This window comes from Setaria viridis, chromosome 7, assembly GCF_005286985.2.
Source record: "Setaria viridis chromosome 7, Setaria_viridis_v4.0, whole genome shotgun sequence".
Lineage (NCBI taxonomy): Eukaryota > Viridiplantae > Streptophyta > Magnoliopsida > Poales > Poaceae > Setaria > Setaria viridis.
The window spans coordinates 24,479,147-24,507,040 of record NC_048269.2 but is presented as its reverse complement, the minus strand read 5'-3'; the positions used below and the strand labels follow the sequence as shown (position 1 = coordinate 24,507,040).

The window sequence follows — 27,894 nt, the reverse complement described above, 5'->3', positions numbered from 1 at the left end:
TAATCGTTACAATACAATACTTAAAGTTTTGATTGGCGCAACTTACGGGATTAATTGATCGTTTACTTAGGCCATTAGCGTATTTTGTTACCGAAAATATAACTTTGCCAATCTCATGATATGACCGAGAGATATGAGGCCGGAAAAAAGAAGCAAGCACGTTAATCAGTAAAAGGAGTCTTAATTTATCCTCTACACCCTGTAGGGACAAATCTCCTAGATACAAAAATGATACTCCCTCCTGACGAAGGTTTACTCCTAGAGTACTGGTTTGGGTTGACCAGAATGCTTGTGTGAGACCAATGTGGATGACAGAGGTAAATCATAAATCAGTGTGCCCAGGAGAGCGTCTCCAACAATATGCGTTGAGACAGTGGAAATATTTTTTTAAAAAATAAAATATAATTTTTATAATCACGGTAGCAATGATAGCACAGCATACTACTCTGTCCCATAGCATGTCTTCTATGAGACAGTTTGGTAGGGCTCTAGCTCCTCCTAAAATAAGAAGGAGCCAGAGGAGTATATTTTTTTAGCTCCCACTTCTTCGTATAAAATATCTCCAGCTCCTCTAATGCTTCAGGAGTGGAATCGTTTTTGACCAAACCAGCTCCTCTAATACTACAGGAGTGGAACCGTTTTTAACCAAACTTGGAGTTTCAGCTGGAACTGCAGCAGAAGTCTGGAGCTCGAGCCCTAACGTATTAGCTCCACACAGGCCCGGAGGCACCGGTATCGGCATGGAAGCCAACCCTGCTTGCCTGCAGCCTGCCTAGGCTTTTCCGGGTGTCATCTGTCGTGCATCACGCTCTGCTGATGCTGTCATCCTCATCCATGCAAGAGTTCCTCTCTCCCATGTTTACTTACCTCCCAACTCCCAACTTTGACACTATGCAAAAAGAAGATTCCCCATCACATCAAATTTGCGGTGCATGCATGGAGTACTAAATGTAGACGAAATTAAAAACTAATTGCACAGTTTTGTTATACTTTACGAGACGAATCTTTTGAGCCTAATTAGTCAATATTTGGACAATAATTCACAAATACAAACGAAATGCTACAGTGTGCTACAGTGCTGGTACAGTAATTTTGCATCTCCCAAATTGGGCCAACTAAACCAGGCACCGTCGGAGAAAGGAGAATAGCTCCACGGCTGCACGCCATTGACTTCGGCCTTCTTGCACCGATTTGGGGGACCCATTTATGGTTGTTGCTGTGTCCTGCGCCCCGCTTGGCTGCTGCAGGCGGTGCGCGTACGTTAGCGGCGAGCTCTGGCGCTCTGCAGTCTGCACCGCCTGGCTCCGCTGGCATGGGCGGATCTTGGAGCTGGGCGAGTTCCGAGGGAAATCTTCCGTGCGCTGCATGCTGCCGTCGCTCTCGTGACATCATGGCGTGTGAGCTGACGCTGAGCTGCCATTGCCATTGCCAGCATGGTCTCCTGAGTCCTTTCCCTTGACTTGAGCCTGTGGCACTGGCAGGGGGAGTGGGGAACAGGGGAAGTGATGGAAATGCTGGAGAAGTGCTCACCTTGGAGTGTATCTGAGAATCTGTATAGGGCCTTTGAAGGAAATGGTTGACTCAGATTCTTTAACTGAATTAAACTGAGTGAAGATAATGGCAGCGATGCAGGTCTTGGGTGGGACGAAACTGTGAAAGATTTTGCGGCAGAGCTTGCAGCCGGCAAAAGATTGGAATGCTGACATTTCAGCGTTTCAGCTGCCAGCTGGCCAGCGATCAGGGAAGAGGTAAACATTGGTCAATGGCCATACCATAAAAGCACAAGCAAACTAGGGAGCAAAACGAACAAAAAAAAGATTTGCAGAGCGCATCACAGATTACAGCTCTACGGGTCTATAGTTGTCTAGGGCTCTAGGCGTAGGCAGTGCGTGTAGAGTGTAACGCACTTGACTCTTCAAGATCGTACTGGCTCCAAATTGAGCAAACTATGTTGTTATACTGTGCTGTGAGTAAACAACTGGCCATTTACTCGTGCCCAACTATGCTCTTTGTTTTTTTACCCTTTGCAGCACTCTCAAGTTTGTAGTCCACCAATCCTAGAATATAAGGATTTCTAAATTATCCTAAGTCGTCAAACAAGCATAAATTTGACTAACTGGGTAGAGAAAAGCATTAATATCTACCACATAAAATTACCTAACAATGCGATATCCTAAATGTTATTGTTATTTTCATAAAGCAGTCAAAATTCTTATGTGGGAATACAATGATCGTGGCTTCCTTCTTCCTTCATTTTCCTCCTACTCCTTGCCTTCTTTTTCCCTAAATTTTGCAGCTTATTCAACGATAGTAAAAACCACTAAAACAATATACCGGCTAGGCAAGGGAAAGTCGCATTATGTTTTTTCCCAAAAGACGTTGCTTGGGAACTAGCAAAAGAATATATAATATGCGAACAAAGTGTAGCTTAGCTAGTAAGGTTCCTTGTGTTGAAATGTGCCCACCAGGGTCCGAATCCTCAACTTAGCATTGATGCTCGTATTTTAAGGATTTAACCGGCACTATTCTTTTAGTGGTTGGCGACGTGCCTATCGACAGCGGTGATTTCGTCAATCTCGAGGATTTGCCGGTTCGATCTTTCGGAGGTGATCATAGCAGTAGGGTTACGTGCATGTATTCGTAGGATCGAGAATACGAGATCTTAGAGGGCCGGATTCCACCGTAACAGCAGAGCTACGCTCAACTCACAAAAGAATATATCGTGCTAAGGCATTGTCACATGAGTGTGTCTCTTACTCAGTTAAACAAAATCTGTCAAAACATTGCTTTTCTACGGGACAAAATATGTTAAGAAAGATTACTCCCACTGAATATATCAAAAGATAAAACTCTTCTAAAGTCGGTCGGTGACCGAAGTATGAGACTTCTCCTTCTTTCCTGTCATAATGACATTATCAAGTCTGTTGATATAACATACAATTTAATACTTGTAAAACTTCTTTTTCCTTAAGGGGTGTTTGGATACCCTTGCTAAAGTTTAGCAACAAATTTACTAAACACCCTTGCTAAACTTTGCTAAACTATGGTTGCTAAAGTTTAGCCATTCAGCAACTTTTTGGTTGCTAAACCTTGTCAAACTTGGGGCTGGACACCCATTCCCCTCATTATTGCTTGTCTGGTGCGCACCATTCTCTCTCTCCCCCCTCGTCAACGGCATGCCCCTTCCTCCGCGCCGGCGGCCTTGAATCCCCTTCCTCCATCTGCGCGCCGGCGACCTCGAATCCCCTTCCTCCATCTGTGCGCCGGCGGCCCCTCAGCTTTCTCCGCGTCGGTGGCCTCGAATCCCCTTCCTCTGCACCGACGGCCTCAAATCTGCGTGCTAGCAGCCCCTCCCCTTCCTCCGCGTCAGGCGCTGGAGGCTGTGCCCCACCCTCGTCCCCGCGGCCGGCGACAGCAGCAGATCCAGAGGCGGCGGGCCGGGCGCTCGACGTCGAGAACCCCCCTTGCCCCGCTGGCGGAGTCGCGCTCCGGGACCGTTCCGTGCTGGAAGATGGCGGCATGAAGGAAATGGTGCCAGGAGCAAGATGGTGCCAAGCGTCTCGGACTTCTAGCGGGAGTGAAGCAGCCTGGGAGGAGGGAGAGAAGAGAGGGGTAGCAATGATTAGGGGCAATTATGTCTTTCTCCATCTCATTAAGGCCTTGTTTGGAAGGAGGGGCTAAAATTTAGCCTTGGGCTAAACTTTAGCCCTCTCAAATGTTGAGGCTAAAGTTTAGCCCTTGGGGTGTTTGGGTAAGGGGCTAAAGTTTAGCACTTATGTTGACAAAAGATCTATTTAGCCATGTTGGAGGAGTGAGAGGGAGGAGAGAGAGAGGGGCAAGGGGAGGAATTTTGGATAAGGGGGATCACTTTTAGCCCCTTTAGTCCATTTTAGCACATCTTGAGGGGCTAATGGATTATGGGGGGCTAAAATTTAGCCCCTCCATTTTAGCCTAGGTGTTTGGGAGCACTAGTGGCTAAAAGTGACTAAAATGGGGTCCTAAAATTTAGCACCCCTCTCCCAAACACCCCCTAAATGTTGTTTAGCTCATGGATCCAAATAGCCATGGTTAAAGTTTAGCAACTACAGTTTAGCAACTTTTAGCTGCTAAAGTTTAGCAAAGGTATTCAATCGTGTCCTAAGAATGACCTTGCTTGGGCCTTGTTTAGTTGCCCAACTTTGGACAACCAAAATTACTGTAGCACAACTGTAGCATTTCGTTTGTATTTATGAATTATTGTCCAAATATTGACTAATTAGGCTCAAAAGATTCGTCTCGCAAAGTACAACAAAACTGTGCAATTAGTTTTTGATTTCGTCTACATTCAGTACTCCATGCATGTACCGCAAGTTTCATGTACCGCAAGTTTGATGTGATGGGAAATCTTCTTTTTGCATAGTGTCAAAGTTGGGATTTTAGGGAACTAAGTATGGCCTTGGTGTATAAAGCTTGGAGCGTATGCAGCTCATTTACTATAGGTTTGACTCGTAGACTTGATGACCTGCGTCCATAGCCTGATAGCAAATAGAAATTTGGAAATGATGGCCTGGCCAGTGGCAGGCGCCCTACACAGGGAGCAGATCTTTCGACGCTGACGGCATGCAGCGCAGCAGCAGCCGCCGCCTGCAGGATCCCGTGTTGGATACTGCAACGACTGCACGGTACAGCATTGCATGTGTCTGATCAGTTCACACGCAACGCATCCCTGGCGACGGTTTAGATTGGACCCAGATTGTCCCCTTGTTTAGCCACCCCTATGGCTACAGTCCTACTAGTACTTGGTACTAACAGCCTACACGGCCCTAGACGACGAAACGACGACGACGACCGGCGGCGAGCCTGCATGCTCCGATCCTCTCGCCGCTCGCACATCGATCGAGTGAAAGCGCGGGCAGAGAGGACGGCGCGTCAACCGTTCGAGCGCGGGCATATCAACAGTGAGGTCGTGAACTTGGGCGAGCGGTGTGCCGGCGACGGCGAAGGTGTGCAGTGCGAGGGTGTGTGTGGTGTGTGACTCCCTCCGTCCCCCGAGATCGTTGCGATCAAATTCGTCCCGGGACTAAGGTGGTGTTTGGATCACTAGTTCTTGCAATTTTAGCTTCTAAAATTTAGCTTCTAAACTTTAGTTCTACTAGGATGTTTGGATCCATAAACTAAACTTTAGTCTCTCATCAAACAATGACTGATTTGCCCCTTCATTAGTGACCCCACTCCACCCCTCTCTAGCCTTCATCATTACGCGCTCCCTCGTCCGCTCGCTCCTCCAGCCGCGGCCCTCTCCTCGGCCGGCGGCGGGAGTCGGGCGAGGGAAAGGGGCAGCGACGGCGAAGGCGGTGGGGTCGGGCGGGAGGCCGCCGGCATCACCTCCAGTGAGATCAGGCAGCGAGAGGGGCGGCGAGCTTGTCCTTGTCGTCCTCCCTCCTGTCGGCGGCCGCGGCCCCCAGATCCGGCGACCGGCGGCATCGAGGCCGGCGGTGGCGAGGTCGAGGTGGAGGCGGAGGAGGAGGCAGCGGCGGGGGCGAGGTGGAGGCAGAGGAGGAGGTGGCTGTTGGAGGCGGAGGAGGAGGTGGCGGCGCCGTCATCGTTGTCGCCGGCGACTGCGGCGGAGGCCGGGGTCTCCCGCGGACTCACCGCTGCCCGCTGCGGCGAGATCTGGGGGCCAGCGTCGACAGATCTCTGCGCGAGGGAGGGGACGGGTGGTGACGGTGTCGGGCGGCGAGGGAGGCCGGTGGGCAGGGGCGGGCGGCGACGGACGGAAGGGTGTCGGCGGGTGGGAGGCGGAGAAGAGAGAGGAAAGGGGGGCAGAGGGTGGAAAATGGTGGGGAGGAACACTTTTAGCCCCTTTTAGGGTCTCTTTGGGAGCTAAAATTTTTAGTCCAAATTTTAGCTCTTTGCCACTTTTTGCCCACATGTTTGGATCCCAAGAGCTAAAAGTTTAGCTCAAAATTTAGCTCTTGGGATCCAAACAAACCCTAAGAGCTGACGAGAAGACTTCCTGTCTGCTTTGGGTGCACTGCCTAAATCCCTCCGCTGGTCCATCCCCCACTTCCCACCATACCGTAGTGCTTCGCCCAAATTTGGCTACAGGCTATTTTGGTCCAATAGTTTTGGGTTGGGAGGCACCGGGAAGTGGGCTTGGGCTTTCATCAGATAGATTATTTGCCGTGAGTGTTGTTGGGCTGATAAGTGATAAATTCGCCGCTATTCCTATCTGGCTTCCGGTAGCCATTTATCTATATGGCTTCGATTTGTGCAAAGCAATTCCTCCCATTGGATGTGCCTATCTTCCTCAATCCCAGCTTCTTCCTAGCTATGCCGCCGCCGCCCCCGCCCCCGACCCCCGCCGTTGTCTCCACCGGGCCACGCGTCGCTGCCGCACCCGCCAGCTGGCCCGCACCGCCGCGTGCCGTCGGACCTCCCCGGCTGCTGCCCTGCCAGCACCGGAGAAAAAGGAACATGGATATTTTCTTAAAAAAATGTTGATGTAGGTTTAGAAAATGTTGAATATGTTTTTTCAAGATGTTGAAATTTGTGTTCCGAAATGTTGATGTATCTTTTATAAAATGTTGAATCAAGTATTTTGCAAATGTTGAATCTATATGCTAAAATGTTGAATCTGATACACAATGTTGAATCTTCTAATTTGGATCTAATGGGTTTTAAAGCCACGTTGCTTATTCAGCACACGGAAGTCATATAGGAACCCCTAAATTCACTTGTTATCAAGGAAAAGGATACCCATTTTTACCAAGTAAATCTTAATCATCCCTTTCTTAGCAACGAATACATCCTGCATCCTGGCATTGCGTTCTGGACGAAGCATACACCTCGCTCTCTGTTAATATAAATACTACCACTGCTGGCTCGCTATGTTGCTCATATCCATTCCCAGTTTCCCACAGCCCAGAGCTTCCCACAGAGATGGAAGGTCATGATCAGGTGAAGCAATTCTGCAATTCTCCCATCTGAAATTTGATCCAGAAGTAGGAGGTGGTGGTAGAACGCAGATTGGGGATTAACTTTTCTTTTTCCGGAATCCTGACCATTTTGCTTTTGAGATAACTTAGTGCCAATTTCCTGGTGACTTCGGACGATTCGAGTCCCTGTTCATCGTGGAAACAAGTCATTCGAAATTTGAATGCGTATACTTCGCTCGATTGCAGAGCAATCCTTGCGCCATATGGCTTATGCTTCGGCGGCATGGGGCGTCGGCGGTGCGCAGGCCATCTTCATGGCCGAGTGCTCCCCCACGTTCCACTTCCGGTGCATCTCCACGTACGCGCCGCTTCTGCGAACCCCGCGCGTGCGGCGTCAGGTTCAGAGACGGCGTTTCCTGTCCTCCAGGACACCGACCGAACCTTGGGGGATCCGAAAACCCTTTGATCCACGATATCAAGGGCTGACGCGAGACAGGCAAGAGCAAGAGGTAGAAGAAGCACCCAACTGACCCAAGGGAAGGGACGCGCGGCTTGAGGCGAAGTTCCGGCGAGCCGCGGAGGAGGATCAGATCGCAAACTTTGCACAAGACCCCCTGGATTGGATTGCGATTATCGATCGCGATCCGATTATTTGCAAAATACCCCCTTACTATTTTAACCCCCTACTTTGGTTCGCGACTATTGGTCGCGATCCGATTATTTGCAAAATGACCCCTAATATTTTAATATAGCCCCCTGGTTCAGATCGGGTCTCCTCCCGGCTCCCGCTCCTCCGGCGCCGGCTGCCGCCGCCGCCGCCGCCTGGGCCGTCCTCCTCCCCCACCGGAAGTGCATAGCCCCACCCATCTGACCCAGAAATCTCCCCGCTCAAAAAGATCGGCGCTCATCTGCTCCCGGAGGAAGCGGTGATATCTGACCGCGAATCCTTCTGCGCCATGGAGTCCGCGAGCGTGGCGCACGGCCACTTCGTCTGCCCGCTCTGCAACGCGCCGTGGCGGAGCTGCCCTTCGTGCGCCCGACACAGACGCCGTTACTGACGCCACCAGAGCAGCCGCTACATACCATGGCGGTAGTCCACAGCAGGCTTGGTGGCAGCCGATCCAACACCATGCGGTCCAGCGACCATTCCTTCTCGCGGAGCCACAAGTGTTCGACGACGACTAGCAGGTGGAGATGGCAGCCCCTGTCCACGACGGCCGCCGATATTGAGCCTGTTCGTTTTAGCTTATAATCCGGCTGAAAAGCTGAAATGACTGATTTGTTGTGAGAGGAAAACACTGTTTGGTGACTGATAAGCCGGCTCAATAAGCTGAAGCGAATAGACTCGAAGTTTCTGTATCCAGTGGAACATTGGTCGTGAAGACGCACACAGAGTGCTCTGCTATCGCCAGGAACTCATCTCACGACAACTTAGACGTTCTCGTGCACGTCAGGGCTCCAGGGATGATCGGCGGCGAAGCCACGAACGGGCGGGCGGGGACGCGCCACGCGCGCCTCTGGACCTCGTGACGGTGCTCGACGTCAGCGGCAGCATGAGGGGGGCAAAGCTCGCGCTGCTGAAGCAGGCCATGTGGGGTTCGTCATCGACAACCTCGGCCCCCACGACTGCCTCTGCGTCGTGTCCTTCTCGGACACGGCGCGGAGCACCAGGCTCCCGCGCATGTCGGACACAGGGAAGGGTCCCACCACGAGGGCCGTGGCGTCCCTCGCCGCGCGCGGCGGCACCGATATCGCGGAGGGGATCCGCAAAGCCGCCAAGGTGCTCGACGAGCGCCGCCAAAGGAACGCCGTCTCCAGCGTCATTCTCCTCTCCGACGGCCAGGACACGTACACCGTGCCACGGCAGGCGCAGGGCGGCGGCCGGGCCCAACTACGGGGCTCTCGTGCCGCCATCCTTCGCGCCCTTCGCGCGCGCCGACACCGGCGACTGGTCCGCGCCAATCCACACGTTCGGCTTCGGCAACAACCACGACGCGGCGGCGATGCACGTCGTTGCCGAGGCGAGGGAGGCGACGGGCGGGACGTTCTCGTTCATGGAGGACGAGGCGGTCATCAAGGACGTGTTCGCACAGTGCATCGGCGGGCTGCTCTCCGTCGTCGTGCAGCAGGCGCGTGTTCGTATTGCTTGCCTCCATGCTGGAGTTGGCATTAGCGCCGTAAGGTCCGGCCGCTACGAGAGCCGAATTGACGACGACGGCCGCGCCGCTTCGGTCGCCGCCGGCGAGCTCTACGCGGACGAGGAGCTACGCTTCTTGCAGTCCTTGGCTGTTCCAAGAGCGGATGACGCCACGGAGGCGAGACGACTCTGATCAGAGTGGCATGCGGCTACCGAGACGCGGCGGGTGGCGCGGACGTCAACGTGACGGCCGCGGACACGGTGGTGGCGAGACCGGAGCACGCCTTGGGCGCGGGCGCGGAGCGGTCGATGGAGGTGGAGCGGGAGCGCGTCTGCGTGGAGGCCACCGCCGACATCGCGCGGCGAGCGGGGCACGCACCGGGAGGCGGTGGAGATACGCGCCACTCGATGCAGCTTCAGGCCTGGGAGCCTGGCAGGTCAACGGGCCGGCAGGCGGCGCAAGGGCGTCTAATGGTGCGGCGCCAGAGGTGATGCCAGGCGAGGACGAGGGAGCATCGTCGTACGGGACGCCAGGCCGGTCAGCAGCATTGTGGATGACATTGTCCCATTTTGCCGGTTGCTTAAAATGATGCTATTTTTCCATTCTATAGTGACCAAGCTTTGAGGGGACAGGGGAGTCATAGCTTTGTTGCAACAAGAACTCATAAATCTTTATAATCTGTAACTACCGCAGAATAGTGTTCAACCTTGTTGCAAGTAGGCAGGCCTTTAACTGAACCTAGACACCTTGAGTCACAAAACTGGCATGAATGCATCATGCTACAACACTCAGAGCCCGTTTAATTCGGCATGAAACATCTAGGACTGTCACTACACCTGCTTCTGCATATACCACATTTGTTTTCATCTGGGGATGAGCCAAGTTCTCCTTAGTGTTGAAGGAGAGTGGTGGCTTCACACTGTGGACTATCCTTGTAGGCAGATGCTGGGTGATAAGTGCTTTGATGAGCTCATCGAAATTGCTATTCCTCCATCTCGTCCTCTGACCCATCCTCCAGCTCATCCTCAGTTTCTTCTTGTCCTTCTATCTCTTCCTCAGTTACTTTCCCTTTCTCTCCCACAGATTCCTTTGCCACTGTAACATAAAAGAAAATCAGAAAAGAAATGCAACCGACACTAAAAAGTAACTTGAGGTGGAGATTACAGCATCGGAGGAAACTCACCAGGCCAAGGGTATAAGACATCTCCCGAGCATAGCCCAGCCTCAACTTTAACAAGGCGCATAGTCATCCGTGGTCCGATCTCCTGGAGTCTAACAGCGCTTTTTCTTGATGCCCGGTTTAATTTGTCAACATCACTTGGTAGGCTTACCGTTGCTGCTTCATCATCTACTTCACTTTCAGATCCATATCCAGCTCTGGTGAATGTGAACACAAGGGTTTATTATACAAAATTAGATCCAAGCAACAGAAGGTGCATTACTTATAAAAACACAATAGCAGGCACTAATATTTGGTCAGCACAGTTACCTAATCATTAAAGCAAACAGTTTTTTTAATTAAAATAATCTGGACGCAGCAAACTAACAAATCAGAAGTTGAGAGCGACGGGATCATTTCAGGTGAAAAATAAGACATTCCACGGCAGCCTGCTAAGTGTTGAGTTTTAGTCTTTATTTTTTCTTAGGATTATGTCTTTTCACTTTGTTTTCTTGTCCATGGGTGCTTAAACATTGTACTTAGTTTATGAGGCGCTGTGATTACCAGATAGTCACCATCATATACACTGGCAGGGTCTCAAAATGTCATGACGTCTCTAATCTAAATATTAACTATCTATTTTGAGAGGGTGCATTGAAGACTCACACACTCAAAACACAAAGAATGGAGTAACTCCTAAAACTTTACTATTCTGAATCATGTTGGTCATAATTTTTGTTCCTTCTTTGTGCTTTACTATTCCTCTGTTCTTTGCTGAAAACAAATATCACATTTACTGAAAGTATAGGCAATGCGTGCAATATATAGTTCTAGGATATCCATGTAGGTGGTTACAGCTAGTTTATCTCTGGTCATAAGCTCAGATTATGGAAGTCTCACTAATTTTATATGCTTGATGGTTTTCTTCACAGTAGTTGACACAATTTAGCATTTCAGCCTGAAGCTTTTATGCCTATGCTATGCCACCATTGAGAGCATCTGTAGGCTGTAGCTTCACATGTTCAGCTTAACATGCCACCACTATAGTTACTGGATGGGTGGCCTGCTTGGACCATAGTGATTTGAGACTATTGACGAGGAGCCTCTTCTTACATGAAGAGCTTAGTGTATGCTAGTAAAATATTAACATGTTGGATATAGCGGAAGCACATAACTTGATCAAAATCTGTTTGCACACTGTCAAGATAGTTCCATACTACTATGCAATCCTTCTTGCCCTATTATAACTTGTAACCTAAATGACAATAGTTACCTGTAGCTGTAGTTGCTGGTTGCAATGCCATCAGTCTCCATAGAGTCAGTTATGCTACTAGTTCTATCAGTTCACTACACTTCCCTCCACAAACACTTCCTTTCAATAACCTTCCTTTTTGCACTTAATTAACTACGTTGACCCTCATGAACATTAGTAACTAATGTATAATATGAAAATATTATCAATATTATTTGGATAAGCCCGCAGCAAAAATAAAGCACCCACATCAGATTTGGTTGCACTTCGATAGAGGCATATGACAATACAAAATTACACAGCATGTCTCCCAAACCTTCACAGGGAATATTGCGAATTCTGAGATGGCAAACATGAATTTTGAAAAAGATTATCTGAAAAATGATTTTGACATAAAAAGGGTTGTTTCATGTTATTTCACTAAACCATTTGTACATCTGGCAGCTTTTATGTGCACCCTCTATGGTGTTTGCAAAAAAGCTACTTAAATTTATCACATTAGTTTAGTGCACCCATATACAAGTTCAAATTTGTGTTGTTCGCTCTCATGGTTTTCTATGCAGTTCATCGTTCCTGAAAAATTGAAAAAAAAAATCTAATTGCAATAAACGGCAAAGCAGCACTTACTTTGTCACATAATCACTAACATCTTTAAGGTCTCTTAGATCAGGAACTTGATTGTTCTGCATGAGCTTTCTAATCCTGCGACTGACCCCAATAGGCTGGAGCTTGATGGAGTAATGCCGGAAATCGACAACCTCCTTCTCTTTATCATATTTTAATAACAGAATCCTTTGACATTCTGCCAGTTTGACCTATTATGCACAGTACAGTATTATTATCAAAATATTGCAATACTGAGACATTAAGTTGACATTATCACCCGATACTTACAGTGCTTGGGTCAACGGCAGGGACCATATGCTGAAAGTATTCGACCAAACTCTCAAAAGGGTTGCCAAGACCTGAAAACCCGCTCAGCACGACCTGCTCAATCCATGAATTTAACATTAAAACAAGGTATCAGCGACCGATATCTTCATCAAAAACTATCCAAATACAATTTTCCACATTAGTGGCATATACCAGTGGTGAGTTCTTGAATATCCCTGGTGGGCACCTTGGCCGCTTCTGGGAGTTTGCAATGTCTGCCGCGAGTGCGTACTCCTCTATCTGGAAAGTGAAGGTTGGGCCCTGTGGCGAATTGGAAAAGCGCAAATGTGGCAGGCTCTTGGGGTTCGAGAGGATCAAGAAATGTGTCACTCCCAACGGACCGGCAACATTGACGAAGTCCTTGAGGTTATTCCGCTTCTTCTCCTGCCAATTGTTTCAAGCGGGAACACCAATTACAGCTTGTGAGCACCAGAACAACCTCAGTCACTTGTCAATTGCTGAGTAGGCAATAGGGATAGGGATGGACCTTGAGATTGAGAGCAGTGTAGGGGAGCATGACCTTGCGGAGGTCCTGCTGGAGGTGGCGGAGCGTGGAGGGGAGCTTGCCACGGGAGAAAACGAAGCTCTTGGGGATCTTGGCACCCGTGATCTGGTCGACATTCGCCAACGCGGCCTGCTGCTTGCGAAGCGTCGTCGCGGGGATCCGCGGCCCGCGGCCCCGCCTCTTCCCTGGCCCGGACCTTGGTTGGCGCATGGCCGCTCAGCTGGATAAACACACAAACGATTGCACCCGCGCCTCGATTAGTAACCAAGTAATATCAATCTTGCGCACTGAGGAAGGATAACCATGGATTGGATTAGTAAAGGTATCATGCAGCGGGCGGACCCAGCATAGGACATAGGTGTACACATGTACACCCGATATTTTTGCAAACAAAATCGAAGCTCTTATAGGTAATAGTAATACAATGGGAATATAAATAGCTTCCAATAGCTTATGGTTTTTTTAGAACAATAGCGTTGCTCCTTATCGCACAGCAGGAATGGAAGAGATGGGAGGGCATACCTGATGGTTGTTCGTCGCCGGCAAAGGGCCCTGCGGCTGCGAAGACCAAATAGCGCCGCCGCTCGCCCAGTAGTCGCCGCCAGGAAAGGAAGACGAAGAGAGAAGAGAGACGGGGAGAGAAACTGAGATGAGGGGCAGGGGTGAACCGTGAACGCCTAGCAGGCAGCCAGGCACGCGCTGCGCTGTTCGGGTGGCCGCGGCGGTGATGCCGGCACCCGGCGGTAAAAGGTGGGCCAGGGGCGGGAGGGGAGAGGAGGAATCGCCGACCGCCGTCAAACTCGGCCGAGGGGAGCGGCGGCGGCGGCAATGGAGGGGGGAGAGCCGGAAGGAGCCAGCGCGCGGCGGCGGCTGGGGAACGAGGGAAAAAATGAGGTGGCTGCGTGCCGGCGTGGGTTGAGAAGGGGGTACGGGCCTTGACGGGCCGTACCTGGGCCTGCACGCGTGCCGCACCGGACGCTCTTATGCTTGGGCCGGGCCTAGATAAAACACGCCATACAAACAAAATTGTGCTTTTTTTTGTTGGGCCGATGTTTTTTATGTTGGCTATCGACCTAAGTGCGTATAGCGATGACATCACATGACACTATAGCGAATTATATGCCGAGCAAGGAACATTTTCAAAACGTTTTCATCTTATTTCTATATTCCATACACATATTTGCATCGGAACCTTACCCTTACTACATAGTGGAACACCGCGTAGTCGCATACGCTGTAGTGGCACCCGGCCCAGCACTTGTTGCCGCAGTTCTCATTGCCGAATTCGGCGTGGAAGCATTTTCGCGGCAGAGCTCCATATTCCCGGCCCGGCCGCATGAATTGCAGCACATCTGGTCCCACATACGATTACAGAGTCGCGTACAGAAACCTTTTCGACGTCACCAATGACATGCGCGACTCCAACTGATGCAAGTCATTACGTCATGCGATAGCTCTGCCCTCCTGCAAGACAACTCGCAACTGTTCAAAATAGGAAAACGAAGGAGAATTCCACACATACTAAAACGTCCCTTGTCTCGACTATCAACGTTCATTTGCCCAGATCCCCGGAACACGTCCGCTGCAATGAAAATGAGCCGTAACGACTGCTCATTTATTCTACAGATGCTGTGTCTGCAAGGTGATGTGGACTGATTTGCCCGTACGTGTTGTTTGAGAAGGAGGCTTTTGAATGAAATCTATGAACCAAAAAAGCTGAAAATAAAGTATGGGTTGAACCAGTTGCAGTAAAATTGGAGCCGGGGCAGGCCGTTTCAGCCGCGTCCTTGGTTTCTTACGAAAAAGAAAAGGCGATCCGGTGCTTAGTCCAGGGCCTGGTAGCCAGTGGCCTAGTCATCAGCAATTTCCTTCTCGTCCAGAATGGACAATGCTCAGTTCGGCTCTGCTGTACGAACAAACCATCTTTTTCCTGAGGAGTTTAGCGACTAGATGACTAGTTCCGTTTCTTCTTCTCCCCGTCGTCGTGCATGTGCATCTGTCATGCTGGCATTGTCTCTGGACCAGTACTAAACTCATCCTCATGCCGTGTATGCGTACGCAGCGTGCGAAGCCACACTGGACCTGCATATATAGTGGCAAAGAGGTCAGCAGCTTGCCGTAGGCCATAGCCCACAGACACACAGCAAAGCTAGCCATTTCGCGCGCAGTCATCGAGCATCCGGCTTAAACTCTTGGCTGCGCGGGAAATGGAGAGCGCCACCAAGGCACACTTCGTGCTCTTCCCATGGACAGGAACCATCAGCCACGTCATCCCCATGACCGACCTCGGCTGCCTCCTCGCCTCGCACGGGGCCGAGGTCACCATCGTCACGACGCCCGTCAACGCCGCGATCGCGCGGAGCCGCGTCGACCGCGCCCGCGCCGCGATCACGGTCACCTCGATCCCGTTCCCGGCCGCGGACGCCGGCCTGCCCGAGGGCTGCGAGAGGCTGGACCTGCTCCGGTCCCCCGCCGACGTGCCCCGCTTCTTCGTGGCCAACAAGGGGCACGGCGAGGCCGTGGCGCGGCACTGCCTCCATGAGGCGCCCCGCCGGCAGCCGAGCTGCGTCATCTCCGGGATGTGCCAGACGTGGGCGCTGGGCCTGGCGCGCGAGCTCGGCGTGCCGTGCTACGTCTTCCACGGGTTCGGCGCCTTCGCGCTGCTCTGCATCGAGTACCTGTACGAGCACCGGCCGCACGAGGCGGCCGCGTCGGACGACGAGCCGTTCGACGTCCCCGCCCTTCCGCAGTTCCGGTGCCGGCTGTCGACCAGGCAGCTGCCGCCGCACTTCTTGCCGCCCGCCTCCGTCGGCGGCAAGGCACTGCAGGGGATGCGGGAGTTTGACGTGGCCGCGGACGGCGTCGTCGTGAACACCTTCGAGGAGCTGGAGCGCGGCTCCGCGGCGCTCCTCGCGGAGGCCGCCGGCAACGGCAAGAAGGTGTTCGCCGTCGGGCCCGTCTCGCTTTGCCGCTCGCGGGGTCTCGATCCTCAGTCCACGTCGGGTGACGCGAGGCGGTGCATGGAGTGGCTGGACGCCAAGGAGCCCAGGTCCGTGGTGTACGTGAGCTTCGGCAGCGGCGGGCGCATGGCGCCTGCGCAGCTCATGCAGCTCGGCATGGCTCTGGTCTCGTGCCCCTCGCCTGTCCTCTGGCTCATCAAGGGCGCCGACTCCCTGCCCGGCGATGTCAAGGAGTGGCTCTGCGAGAACACCGACGCTGATGGCGTGGCGAGCAGCAAGTGCTTGGTGGTGCGTGGGTGGGCGCCCCAGGTGGCCATCCTGGCCCACCCGGCCGTCGGCGGCTTCATGACGCACTGTGGCTGGGGCTCGACTCTTGAGGCCGTCGCCGCCGGCGTGCCCATGGCCACCTGGCCCTTTTTCGCCGAGCAGTTTATCAACGAGCGGCTCATCGTGGACGTGCTTGGCATTGGGGTGTCCATCGGCGTGACAAAGCCAACCGAAAATATCTTCACCGCATTTAGCGCCGGCGGCAGCGAAGCGGAGGCCGAGGCCGAGATGGGGATGGAACAGGTGAAGAAGGCATTGGAGATGCTGATGGATCAAGGACCTGAAGGAGAGGAGAGGAGGAGGAAGGCTCATGAGCTAAAACTGAAGGCGAAGGGTGCTTTGGAGGAGGGAGGATCATCCTACAATAATTTGGAAATTTTGATCCAATCTTTTGTTTGAAGCTCGACATGTCTTACTGACGCGTGGGACCAGCACAAGTATCTGTTTCAGCGTGAGTACCATAAAATATAAGTAAGAAGAGGGGTATGCCATGAAACCCGACAATTTACAAGAATTTAATATGAGATATGAATTTTGTACTAAGGTGCAATGCGCTTAAAATCTGTATCGCTTGTGTTATACTGAAAAGTGTGTAAATTGTGAAGAAAAAGGTAATATGGTCACTCGCTCGGCTCTTCAACATTCCCCTCCAAACTCTTTCTCCCCCCCACCCCCCAACACACATACTTATTGTAAAAAAGTTATACTGCAGGATCTCCTTATTTTTTCAATTTTTCTCTCGCTCATTGTAAACAAGTTATACTCTAGGATCACCTTATTTTTCAAAAAATTTAAAAAAATTCTATAAGTTTTTAGAAGTTCACTGTAAAACTTATTTGCTGACGTGGCGCTATTGAAGGTGCCCTTCCAACAATTTGGGAGTGTCTACAGGATATTTGGGTGTTTTAAGGCAGGATAGCACATTAGTACTCGATTTCGACCATTAGATCAAGATCCAATGACTGTCATGCTTTGCCTATCTTATTGAGCAACAAAGTCACACCTGACACCGTTCTTCTTCACGAGCACACATGCCCCACTGCCCCCCCCCCACGTGCCACCGCCCCATTGTGGCTGGATAGGGTCTGGCTAGAGCTCTCAATGCCAGCAGTCCACCGCCATCGAGCTCGGACGAGATCCTACGTAGCCCGCAGCAACCTCTACCACTCAGGCCCACCTACTAGTTGTCCACCATTGCTTGGCTGAATGCGCCACCGCCACCTTGCCTCTCCACTGCCCGCGGCCTCCTTCTTGAATCGATACTCCCTTCGCCCCCGGCCCCCAACCAATCCAAACCTCCAAACACTAACTAGGGTCGTCGTGGAGTCGTTGTGGTTGATGAAGATGGCTGGAGCCTTGCTGTGGTGAGAAAGATGGCTGGAGGGTCCAATAATAGGGTGTTACGGAGCAGAAAAATCGGGTTCTAGGAAGCCCAAGTTAGCTTTCCCTTGTAATTTCTAAAATAGAAGATTGTGGATTTTCTTTTTAAAAAAATAAATAAAAATCCTAGCAAGCTAACTCCAACATAGGTCCTAATATATGTATTTAGTCTAAGCTATGTTCAAATGATTAGTCTAGATGCTCCTGATATACATGCAGTTTTAGTCTAGATATTTTTTGGAACCACCAATAACTAGCTCCAATTGATTCAAAAAAGTTCTGAAATTAGAACTTGCCAAACAGTAAGATATCGCTGCATGGAATTTTTCTGTGGCGCGTGAAATCCCAATCCTATGGTTACGGAATTTTCATCCACTAAAGTTGTCACACATGGTCATTGGCGTCATCGATGACGTATATCTGAAAACAAGAGCATTTTTTTATACGACTGAAAACAAGAGTCAGTAGTCCAGGGAGGTCGGGAAACCAAAGCCCCACGATGGTTACCTGTGTGCTGCTGTATCCGGAAAGTCGTGCGCCGTGCGCAAGCGCAAGTACAATTCTTCAGTTCTTATCCAGTATCCACTTCTCACTTCATCAAGCATCACACGTATCATCGATCATCGACACACGTAATGGCTACCCTACTCTTCAAACCTGCAAAAGCTACAATCGCAGCTGACGTGGTAATCATCGTCGCAAGTTTGTGGATGCTACAAATGAAACATTCTAGAGATAAGATGAAAACATTTTCAATTGTCATGCCTTACAACGTTCGTACGATTCTCCTTAACCCTTCCAGATTCGTTGCCATCAGTTTTGAGTAGCGACTTTTCCCCGAGTCAAAGATATAGAATGAGCCGATATTATGTGCCGATTATATGTGTGCATGATGTCCTCACAAATCTATGCAAAGTCAAGCATAAGTCGTGTAGAGAAAAGTCGCTCGAGAGATGGCTAGACAGCAAAAGCGTATGCGACAGTCTTGCTGAACAAACGAAATCATCGCTGAACACATCACGGGATTGACTATGCTACCCTTCCGATTAGCTAATAAAAGTTTGTATCTTTCAAAATCTTGGACTTCTCCATGCTGTGTCATGTGTGCTGTTCCTGGCGTGAGGTTACAGGCAGAAAACACCTAGAAAGTGTAGTCATCAATCATGACCCGGCCCCCTACATGAACCTCGTATGTCGACACTTCCAGCATACAAAGTGCACCGGCCATAAGACAACCTGCTATACAATGCCCAGCAAACTGTCAGTTTGGCACAAGAAGAAAGCTAGCTACATCGACTGCAAAGAGTAACGCCATAGATGGAGGAAACCACGAAGCCTCACCTCGTGCTCATCCCATGGCAGGGAAGCATCAGCCACATCATCCCCATGACCGACATCGGCATCCTACTCGCGTCCCACGGCGCGGCGGTCACCATCATCACGACGCCCGCCAACGCGCCAGTCGTGCAGAGCCGCGTCGACGACCGTGCCACGCCGCCGCGCGGCGGCGTGGGGATCACGGTCACCGCGATCCCGTTCCCGGGCGCGGAGGCCGGCCTTCCCGAGGGCCGCGAGAGGCTGGACCTCCTCCGGTCCCCCGCCGACGTGCCCCGCTTCTTCGCCGCCAACAAACGGTTCGGCGAGGCGGTGGCGCGGCACTGCCTCGGCGGCGCCTCCCTGCCGCCCTGCCGGCCGACCTGCATCGTCGCCGGGATGTGCCACTCGTGGGCGCTAGGCTTGGCGCGCGAGCTCGGCGTGCCGTGCTACATCTTCCACGGGTTCGGCGCGTTCGCGCTGCTCTGCATCGAGCACCTCTTCAAGCACAGGCCGCACGAGGCGGTGGCGTCCCCCGACGAGCCCTTCGACGTCCCGGTCTTGCCGTCGTTCGAGTGCAGGGTCTCGCGAAGGCAGCTGCCGCCGCATTTCTCGCCGTCGACTTCCATGGGCGGAGGGCCGCTGCAGGAGATACGGGATTTCGACGTGGCCGTGGACGGCGTTGTGGTGAACACGTTCGAGGAGCTGGAGCACGGCTCCGCCGCGCTCCTTGCGGCGGCCACGGGCAGAAAGGTGCTCGCCGTCGGCCCCGTCTCGCTGAGCCACTCGCCTAGTCTGGATCCAGAGACCATGTCGGAAGACGCGAGGCGATGCATGGCGTGGCTGGACACCAAGGCGTCCAGGTCCGTGGCGTACGTCAGCTTCGGCAGCGCCGGGTGCATGCCACCCGCGCAGGTCATGCAGCTCGGCATGGCTCTGGTCTCGTGCCCCTGGCCTGTCCTCTGGGTTGTCAAGGGCGCTGACTCCCTGCCCGACGATATCAACAAGTGGCTGCGCGAGAACACCGACGACGCTGACGGCGTGGCGGACACCAAGTGCCTGGTGGTGCGCGGGTGGGCGCCGCAGGTGGCCATCCTGGCCCACCCGGCCGTCGGCGGCTTCTTGACGCACTGCGGGTGGGGTTCGACTCTGGAGGCCGTCGCCGCCGGCATGCCCATGGCCACCTGGCCGCTGTTCGCCGAGCAGTTCATCAACGAGAGGCTCATCGTGGACGTGCTTGGTGTCGGGGTGTCCGTAGGCGTGACGAAGCCAACGGAAAACATCCTGAGCGCTAGTAAAACCGATGGCAGCAAAGCAGAGGCGGAGGCGGAGGTGGGGATGGAACAGGTGATGAAGGCCTTGGAGAGGCTGATGGATCAGGGTGCTGAAGCGGAGGAAAGGAGGAGGAAGGCTCAGGAGCTGAAGGCGAAGGCGAAGGGTGCTCTGGAGGAGGGAGGATCGTCCTACGTTAATCTGGAGAATTTGATCCAATCTTTTGTTTGAAGCTGGATGCCTCTAACTAACACATGGGTTTTAACACACTCGTCCGCCGAACTGTTACTGCAGAACATTTAGGGGGTGTTTGGATACGAGGTGCTAAACTTTATCAGGGACACATTGGATGTTTGATGCTAATTAAGAGGATTAAATATGAACTAATTACAAAACTAATTGCACAGATGAAGTCTAATTCGCGAGATGAATTTATTAAGACTAATTAATGCATCATTAGCAAATGGTTACTGTAGCATCACATTGTCAAATCACATTGTCAAATCATGAACTAATTAAGCTTAATAGATTCGTCTCGAGAATTAGACTCCATCTGTGCAATTAGTTTTATAATTAAACTATGTTTAATACTCCTAATTAGTATCAACATCAAACACCCCTTGGTTATTTGGTATGATTTCTTTTGTCGGATAAAGTTGTTGTACCGCTATGATAGGTGTGTGTTTGGAATACACGTTGTACTTGTACTCCCTTCAACCTTCAAATAATTGTCGTTTCATGAAGCGATATAGTCAGCAAGACATGTTTTGACCATAAATTAATAGTATATTGCCCTTGAAATCCTTCGTTGGTTCGAATGAACGCATTCAAAATCTAGCAAATGTGTCATATTTTGAAGGAAAAAGTTCATTTTTGACCATACAAATAATGCCTCGGTTTGGTTTAGATCATCGAACTCGAAAACCAGAAATCTTTAACCACCTAACTGTTAAAACCATTCATGCTTGACCATCTAGCGGTTTTAGTCGGTGGTTTCGCTGACGTGAATGACACATGGTAGTGGGACCCACATGTCAGTTTAATCTTCTTCCCCTCCCTCCCCTTTCTCTCCCTCCAGCCACTTCCTCTTCTTGGCGCCGCCGCTGCTGGTGCTCTCTCGGTCCTCACGCCCGCACCGAGGCACCGTGGGCTGGTGGCTTGGCGACGGGCAACACCAGGCGCGGACGACCCCAGGCGCAGCGAAGGCGCACCGAGCCCCGACCGTCGGCCACAGAACGTGCGAGTTCCCCGAACGACGGGCCAGCCCCTTTGTCACCGCCACCACCTCATCCGCCTCCTCCTGTGTTGCGTCCCGCTTTCCACCTCCGCATCACCTCCTGACCCCACGAGCTCCTCCGCAGGGGTTATCCTGCGCTTGGAAGAAGAACTAGGAAAAGGAAAAAATATAGTGATAGTTTTATTCTTCGTCGCCGTAAGTAAATACGTAACTAGCAATATGGAAAATTGTATTTTTGGAATTTGCAATAATGTGATGGGTGAACGACGGGAATTGAACCCGCATGGTGGTTTCACAATCCACTGCCTTGATCCACTTAGCTATATCCGCCTCTTATCCAGCTAAAGGATTTTCTCTTTTTTCCATTCATCATTATTCTATTTATTTTGACCTCCATACCTCGATCGAGATAGTGAACATAGGATGCCACTCTTCAAAATGAAAAAAAGGCTGCATCTGAAACAGCCCCGCCATCGCTGCCGACCAACCCTCTTCTCCCTAATAGCACCCACGCACCACCACCAGCCTACACCATCTCCTCCACCGCAGCGGAGTCCGCCCCCTCCTCTACCGCCTCCTTGGCACCCACCTCTGCCTAAGCCTCCTCCTCCAGGAACTCACCAGCCTCCGCCTCCCGGGAGCCGAGGGGCGGCTGGGGGCACCCGACGTAATGAGGGGCCGAGGCGCGGCTGGTGGCCAACATGCGGCAGGTGATGATGACAGGCACATGAGCTGCTCCTCCGGCTGCTGGTGCTACTGGGTGCCTTAGAGTGGTGAGATGGAGAAAGGGAGAGGGAGGGGAAGAAGATAAAACTGATATGTGGGTCTCACTGCAAATGTGTCATCCACGTCAGCGAAACCACCAATCAAAACTGCTAGATGGTCAAACATGAACGGTTTTAACAGAAGATTCATGATTTTCGAGTTGGATGGAATCAAATAGTTGGATGAAATCAAACCGAGGCATTAGTTGGATGGTCCAAAATAGACTTTTTCCTATTTTAAACTATTGTTAAAGACGAATCTAGTCGTACTATTTTAAAAATAAGCATAAATATTTAAAGTAATATTGATGGTCGAAGCTAAAATGTGTTGATTACGACAAACATTTAGAGATTGGAGGGAGTATGACAATAAAAGAGAAGGGGGATTTGAGATTCTGCCTTGGTATTCTGTGAAATTCCAATAAAAGGAAGTTTGAGTGTCATAACTTGTTTATGTTAACCAATAGTTTACTGTAGGATATACAAAATCTTCACCTAAGAATCAAATTTGAAATCGTATATCTTTCTACTTCTCGTTTGGCGATGCGTTGTAGGGTAGTACTCCAAGGACCATAAATGGCTCTCTGTGGAGCTGAATGTCCAGCCAAAATGGGCGTTCCGAGCCTAAATGACCAGACACATTAGCGATCACGCAGACTCACAGTTCGCGTGCACGTTCCTGTGTAATCGGTCCCTTTCACTTGATCAATCGCTGATTAGTGAAAATCTCATATGTTCATTGGCGTCATCGATTACGTAAGTTGAGACAGAGAGTCACTCCAGGAGATGGACACCCCCGCGATGTGGTTAGGCTAACCACTATCTTTTGTACTCCCTCGTCCTAATATAAGTGCACTTTAAGGATTTGAACATGAAATTAAAATGGATGGGAAATGATATTGTCCCTATGTACAGGGAATAGATAGCAGTAATCATTGTAGCATTATATACTTTAAAATGAATTAGGGAAGCAACATGCACAGCAGAGTGCGGAAGAAACGAGAACATGTCAGACTCCTCATGCGGTGGATGGCTGAACCCGCTGGGTGTTTGGATTTTTTTTTTTTTGCAAACGAGACCCACGTGTACTCGCACAGCCTGGTACATTTGAGATTTGGCTGATGAGCACGTTTAATATGGGACGTTTTTTTAATTTCATGATTGCAGTTAAAATGGGACGGAGGGAGTATGTCTTGTCACACTCTCCGAAGTCCGAAGCTCGAGTCACGTGAAACTATAAAAGATACAATCACCCTAATGCATAGAGCATAGTATCATATCATATGTTTCGTGAGTGATTAAGTACGTTGTAGAGTCATTTCTGTGATAGTGTTACTTGAGGTGCGTGACGATAATGCTGCTCTTTGGATCGTGCTCCTCTGGATGCCACAGAATGAAGATATATTCCTTCCTGTTCCGAGCATAGTATACAGAGATCATCGATGGAGTTATGGATAATGAGGCATTAATCACCGCAGTTCAAAAGAACAATTTACTGATGTTTTCCTTCCACATTAGAGTACCACACACGGGCAAAATATTTCATGCTACTGCACTTCGGGTATCTTCTACTCCTCCGCCCCAGAATATAGCAACGTTTGCACTGATCCAGCCAGTCCCTGTCAGTTAGTTCAGGCTACGCAGAAACGACAATGCATGTGCCGGCACCAGTCTTGTCTCGCTTCGCTTTGTGCACTGCAAGTCTGCGAGGCTGCCGCAACAATTCTATATAGATTCCTTGCAACAAGCCAACAAGTGCACAAAGTTCTCGCAATCTAGATAAGGTGACAGGAACACAGCAAATGGAGGCCACCCTGTGCCCGAAGCCTCACTTCGTGGTCATCCCATGGCCAGCCACCAGCCACATGATCCCCATAGTCGACATCGCCTGCCTCCTCGCCGCGCACGGCGCGCCGGTCACCGTCATCACCACGCCCGCCAGCGCGCAGCTCGTCCAGGGCCGCGTGGAACGCGCCGGGCAAGCCTCCTCGGCGGGCATCACGGTGACCGCGATCCCGTTTCCGGCGGTGGAGGCCGGCCTGCCGGACGGCTGCGAGAGGCTCGACCACACCCCCTCGTTCGACCTCGTTCCCAACTTCTTCGACGCCACCATGCGGTTCGGCGACGCCGTGTTGCAGCACTGCCGCGTCCTCACGGCGACGCGCCGGCCGAGCTGCATCATCGCCGGGATGTGCAACACGTGGGCGCACGGCCTGGCGCGTGAACTCGGCGCGCCCTGCTTCATCTTCCACGGGTTCTGCGCGTTCGCCCTGCTGTGCTGCGAGTACCTGAACACGCACAAGCCGCACGAGGCCGTCGCGTCGCTGGACGAGCTCTTCGACGTCCCGGTCCTGCCGCCTTTCGAATTCAAGTTCGCCAGGAGGCAGCTGCCGCTGCAGTTCCTGCCTTCCTGCTCCATTCCGGAGGGCCGCCTCCGAGAGCTCCGGGAATTCGAGATGGCCGTGGACGGCATCGTCGTGAACAGCTTCGAAGAGCTGGAACACGGCTCGGCCGCGCGCCTCGCGGCGGTCACGGGCAAGGCCGTGTTCGCCGTCGGCCCCGTCTCGCTTTGCGGCGCACCTGGCCTCGTCGATTCTCGGGCCTGCTCGGATGACGCCAGACGGTGCATGGCGTGGCTGGACGCCAAGAAAGCTAACTCTGTGCTGTACGTCAGCTTTGGCAGCGCCGGGCGCATGCCACCGGAGCAGCTGATGCAGCTTGGGCTGGCGCTCGTGTCGTGCCCCTGGCCTGTCATCTGGGTAATTAAGGGTGCAGACTCATTGCCAGACGACGTCCACGAGTGGTTACAGCACAACACCAATGATGACGGTCTCCCAGAGAGCCAGTGCCTTGCTGTTCGAGGCTGGGCGCCGCAGGTTGCCATCCTGGAGCACCCGGGCGTCGGCGGCTTTCTGACTCACTGCGGCTGGGGTTCGACGCTGGAGAGTGTGGCCGCGGGCGTTCCCATGGCCACATGGCCGTTCACCGCCGAGCAGTTCCTGAACGAGAAGCTGATCGTCGACGTGCTTCGGATCGGTGTGTCCGTCGGCGTGACGAAGCCCACGGAGGGCGTGCTGACTGGTGACAAAAATGGTGCCGGCAGGGCGAAGGCAGATGTGGGAATGGAACAGGTGAAGAAAGCATTGGACATGCTGATGGATGGAGGAGAGGATGGGGAGGCTAGGAGGACGAAAGCCGAGGCGCTGAAGGCCAAAGCAAAGGCTGCTTTGGAGCATGGAGGATCGTCATTTATGAATCTAGAGAAGTTGATACAGTTTGCTGGTTGAAAATGAAAATGGATCAGTATCAGCTCGGAACCAGTTTGTTTCTGCGTAATAGTTTGCATTGTTTGGTTCTCAAATGTATTTTGAGATTGGCTTTTTTCCTTGAACTCTTGCATGTGTGCTTGTTCCTGCTGGGCAGGAAGAATAAAATAAACTAGTACATGCATGTTGCAATTTCAATCTGTTACAAAGTTCAGTTTGATTGCTCTCTGTAGTATGTGAAATCACATCTAAGATATGCAATAGTGGTTTCGTTCTTCTTACCAAGAAACAATTTGTTCACGAGATATGTCCAACCTGATCCTGATGTACCTGCTGTGTTATTTTATAACATGCTCCTGTATGGATAAATGGTTGCGTAAGTTCTATGATCGCGTTGCTTAAATTCAAAAGCAGCCTGCTACAAGCTATTTAAGACTTTTTGGACAAAAGAGTTGTGATGGCAACATGAGTGTTTGCGGTGGGGCTGAACTACACCAATAATCGTGTCAAGGTCCTCGCATGCCAATTTCTAGTTGTATTTTGCTAGTTGTTGGATGATTGTTCTATGTTTAGGTTGTTGCTTTTTCTTGTTACTCCCTCTGTTTGATATTATAAAACCTAGACAAGTTTTTACCAAAAAATTCACTCTATCGATACATAATTTTTGTGACACAAAAATTGTATTAGATTCATATGCAGAATACTTATGATCATAATCTTGTATCACACAAATGAAATATTAGTGGAGTATTTGTTAGTCAAAGTCTTATCATAACAAAAAAAAATGCATGTTGTAAATGTAGCGAAATATTATCCTATGCGTGGCCTCATAGTTAAGGTTGCCTACTTTTATTTATTCAATTGTATTCAATTTGAAGTTGGTACTGTTACGCAGATACTCGGCTCCATCTCATGATGATGACCATACAACACGATGAAGACAACTCAAGAACACACGACTACTACAATAGCAATAGATGTCAGGTCGGAATGCCCTTCGCTCTCAATTAATGGTTCAATCCACACAACTAGCACGTACAATAGCGAGCTCACAAATCATCAGTACTAGGTGCAAAACTCGTGCACGCACCCACCTTAAACTATAGACCTAGGTGAGCCACCCGTACAATCGAGACCATGTGGTGCTCGGCCAAAATTGGCACGCAGGCCATCTCCATCCGTGCACGGTGCTCATACGAGACTCCGCAACGATAATCCTTGCGTTCGCGTCCATTCCCCTCCAACAAACTGCGCCAACGCCTCCTTTCAACTTGGCATCACAACGAGTCGGCTTTCCTTAATTTTAATTTCGGGGTTGAACCTGAAGATATACGCGCACGCGGCCTTTCTGTTCTTTTGCACAACAGGCGACACGTGCATATCTCCGTCTCTCTTCCCTTCCCATGCAAACAGCAATAACTATTGGTTCGCTGCATGCCCCCTCATCGAGGCTCCAGGCAAGAACGAGCTTGGCATAGTTACGAGGTTCTCGTTCTATCTAACTAAAACTAATTGAAGCTAACCGGAAGCTTTCTTCTCGTGCGATTCTTGGATCGCAAAGAGGCTGCTGGACTGGACCACGGCTGAAACTGCCAGGCACGGACTAAAAGCTTGGCTCAAGGATTCCCGAATCAAACGACTACCATACATAGCATAGAACTGGAAGCAACACTATTGTACAAAGAAGACCGGATGTGAGCATGAAATGAAACTTTACAGGAAGAAGAATCGCCCCACTTTCCATCATTGGTTACCTGGTTTAGGTACTGGGTCTGACCCACAGCATGCAAAAAGAGTTCAAGCATAGAAAGGTTTTGATTGGTTACCTGGTTTTGATTGGTTGCTAGTGGATCCAAGCAAAGTCAGGGATGTTCTGAAATGGATGCCGCCACAAATAGTTACAGAAATTAGGAGTTTTCTTGAACTTGCAGAATACTATCGTAGGTCCATTGAAGGATTCTCTAAAATAGTGAAGCCTCTCACATCACTATTGGAGAAGGGAAAGGAATTCAAGTGGACTGAAGCCTGCCAAACCAGCTTTGAGGAGTTGAAGAAGAGGTTGACTACAGCTCCAGTGCTAGTGATGCTAGATCTGCAAAAGAGTTTCGATATCTATGTGATGCGTCTCGACAGGACTTAGGCTGCGTTCTTATGCAGGAGGGGCATGTTATAGCCTATGCATCCAAGCAATTGAGAAAACATGAGCAGAATTATCCTACTCATGATTTGGAGTTAGCAACAATAGTGCATGCCTTGAAGATTTGGAGGCATTATATTCTTGGAACCAAGTGCCAGATCTATACTGATCACAAGAGTATGAAGTACATCTTCACTCTAAAGGACCTTAATCTGAGGCAGCGCCGTTGGTTGGAGCTGATCGAAGATTATGATATAGAGATTCACTATCACCCTGGTAAAGAAAATTTGGTTGCAGATACCTTGAGTCGGAAGAGTCATGCCAACATGGCTC

At 50.8% G+C, this 27,894-nt stretch overlaps 4 protein-coding genes and 1 pseudogene across 4 annotated transcripts; 4 read left to right on the top strand and 1 right to left on the bottom strand.

The window, feature by feature from the left end:
- The first annotated feature begins 7,873 nt into the window (after positions 1-7,873).
- Positions 7,874-9,598, top strand: LOC117864786 (E3 ubiquitin-protein ligase WAV3-like; annotated as a pseudogene).
- Positions 9,599-9,699: 101 nt separating this feature from the next.
- LOC117864351 (peter Pan-like protein) lies at positions 9,700-13,785 on the bottom strand. Its single transcript, XM_034748418.2, has 7 exons — positions 13,427-13,785; positions 12,887-13,124; positions 12,553-12,783; positions 12,361-12,453; positions 12,094-12,281; positions 10,239-10,432; positions 9,700-10,150 (listed from the first exon to the last, which is right to left on the bottom strand). The coding sequence occupies exons 2-7, from the start codon at positions 13,112-13,114 to the stop codon at positions 10,038-10,040; spliced, it is 1,047 nt and encodes a 348-aa protein (XP_034604309.1). The 5' UTR covers positions 13,115-13,124; positions 13,427-13,785; the 3' UTR covers positions 9,700-10,037.
- Positions 13,786-14,727: 942 nt separating this feature from the next.
- On the top strand, positions 14,728-16,814 carry LOC117864350 (UDP-glycosyltransferase 73C6-like). Its single transcript, XM_034748417.2, has one exon. It carries the CDS (start codon positions 15,112-15,114, stop codon positions 16,588-16,590), a length of 1,479 nt encoding a protein of 492 aa, XP_034604308.1. The 5' UTR covers positions 14,728-15,111; the 3' UTR covers positions 16,591-16,814.
- Positions 16,815-18,637: 1,823 nt separating this feature from the next.
- On the top strand, positions 18,638-20,900 carry LOC117864349 (UDP-glycosyltransferase 73D1). The gene has a single exon (XM_034748416.2). The coding sequence runs from the start codon at positions 18,889-18,891 to the stop codon at positions 20,386-20,388; it is 1,500 nt and encodes a 499-aa protein (XP_034604307.1). The 5' UTR covers positions 18,638-18,888; the 3' UTR covers positions 20,389-20,900.
- A 3,015-nt stretch (positions 20,901-23,915) lies between these two features.
- Positions 23,916-25,622, top strand: LOC117864266 (UDP-glycosyltransferase 73D1). Its single transcript, XM_034748304.2, has one exon. It carries the CDS (start codon positions 23,961-23,963, stop codon positions 25,443-25,445), a length of 1,485 nt encoding a protein of 494 aa, XP_034604195.1. The 5' UTR covers positions 23,916-23,960; the 3' UTR covers positions 25,446-25,622.
- Positions 25,623-27,894: the final 2,272 nt, after the last annotated feature.

Bases quoted from the DNA above. Each gene is read 5' to 3' on its own strand.
- LOC117864351 (XM_034748418.2), bottom strand. From the start codon at position 13,114: ATGCGCCAACCAAGGTCCGGGCCAGGGAAGAGGCGGGGCCGCGGGCCG. The intron at 12,784-12,886 runs GTCCATCCCTAT...AACAATTGGCAG, and splicing joins ACACTGCTCTCAATCTCAAG to GAGAAGAAGCGGAATAACCT. The intron at 10,433-12,093 runs GTAAGTGCTGCT...CACATTCACCAG, and splicing joins GTTAGTGATTATGTGACAAA to AGCTGGATATGGATCTGAAA.
- LOC117864350 (XM_034748417.2), top strand. From the start codon at position 15,112: ATGGAGAGCGCCACCAAGGCACACTTCGTGCTCTTCCCATGGACAGGA.
- LOC117864349 (XM_034748416.2), top strand. From the start codon at position 18,889: ATGGAGGAAACCACGAAGCCTCACCTCGTGCTCATCCCATGGCAGGGA.
- LOC117864266 (XM_034748304.2), top strand. From the start codon at position 23,961: ATGGAGGCCACCCTGTGCCCGAAGCCTCACTTCGTGGTCATCCCATGG.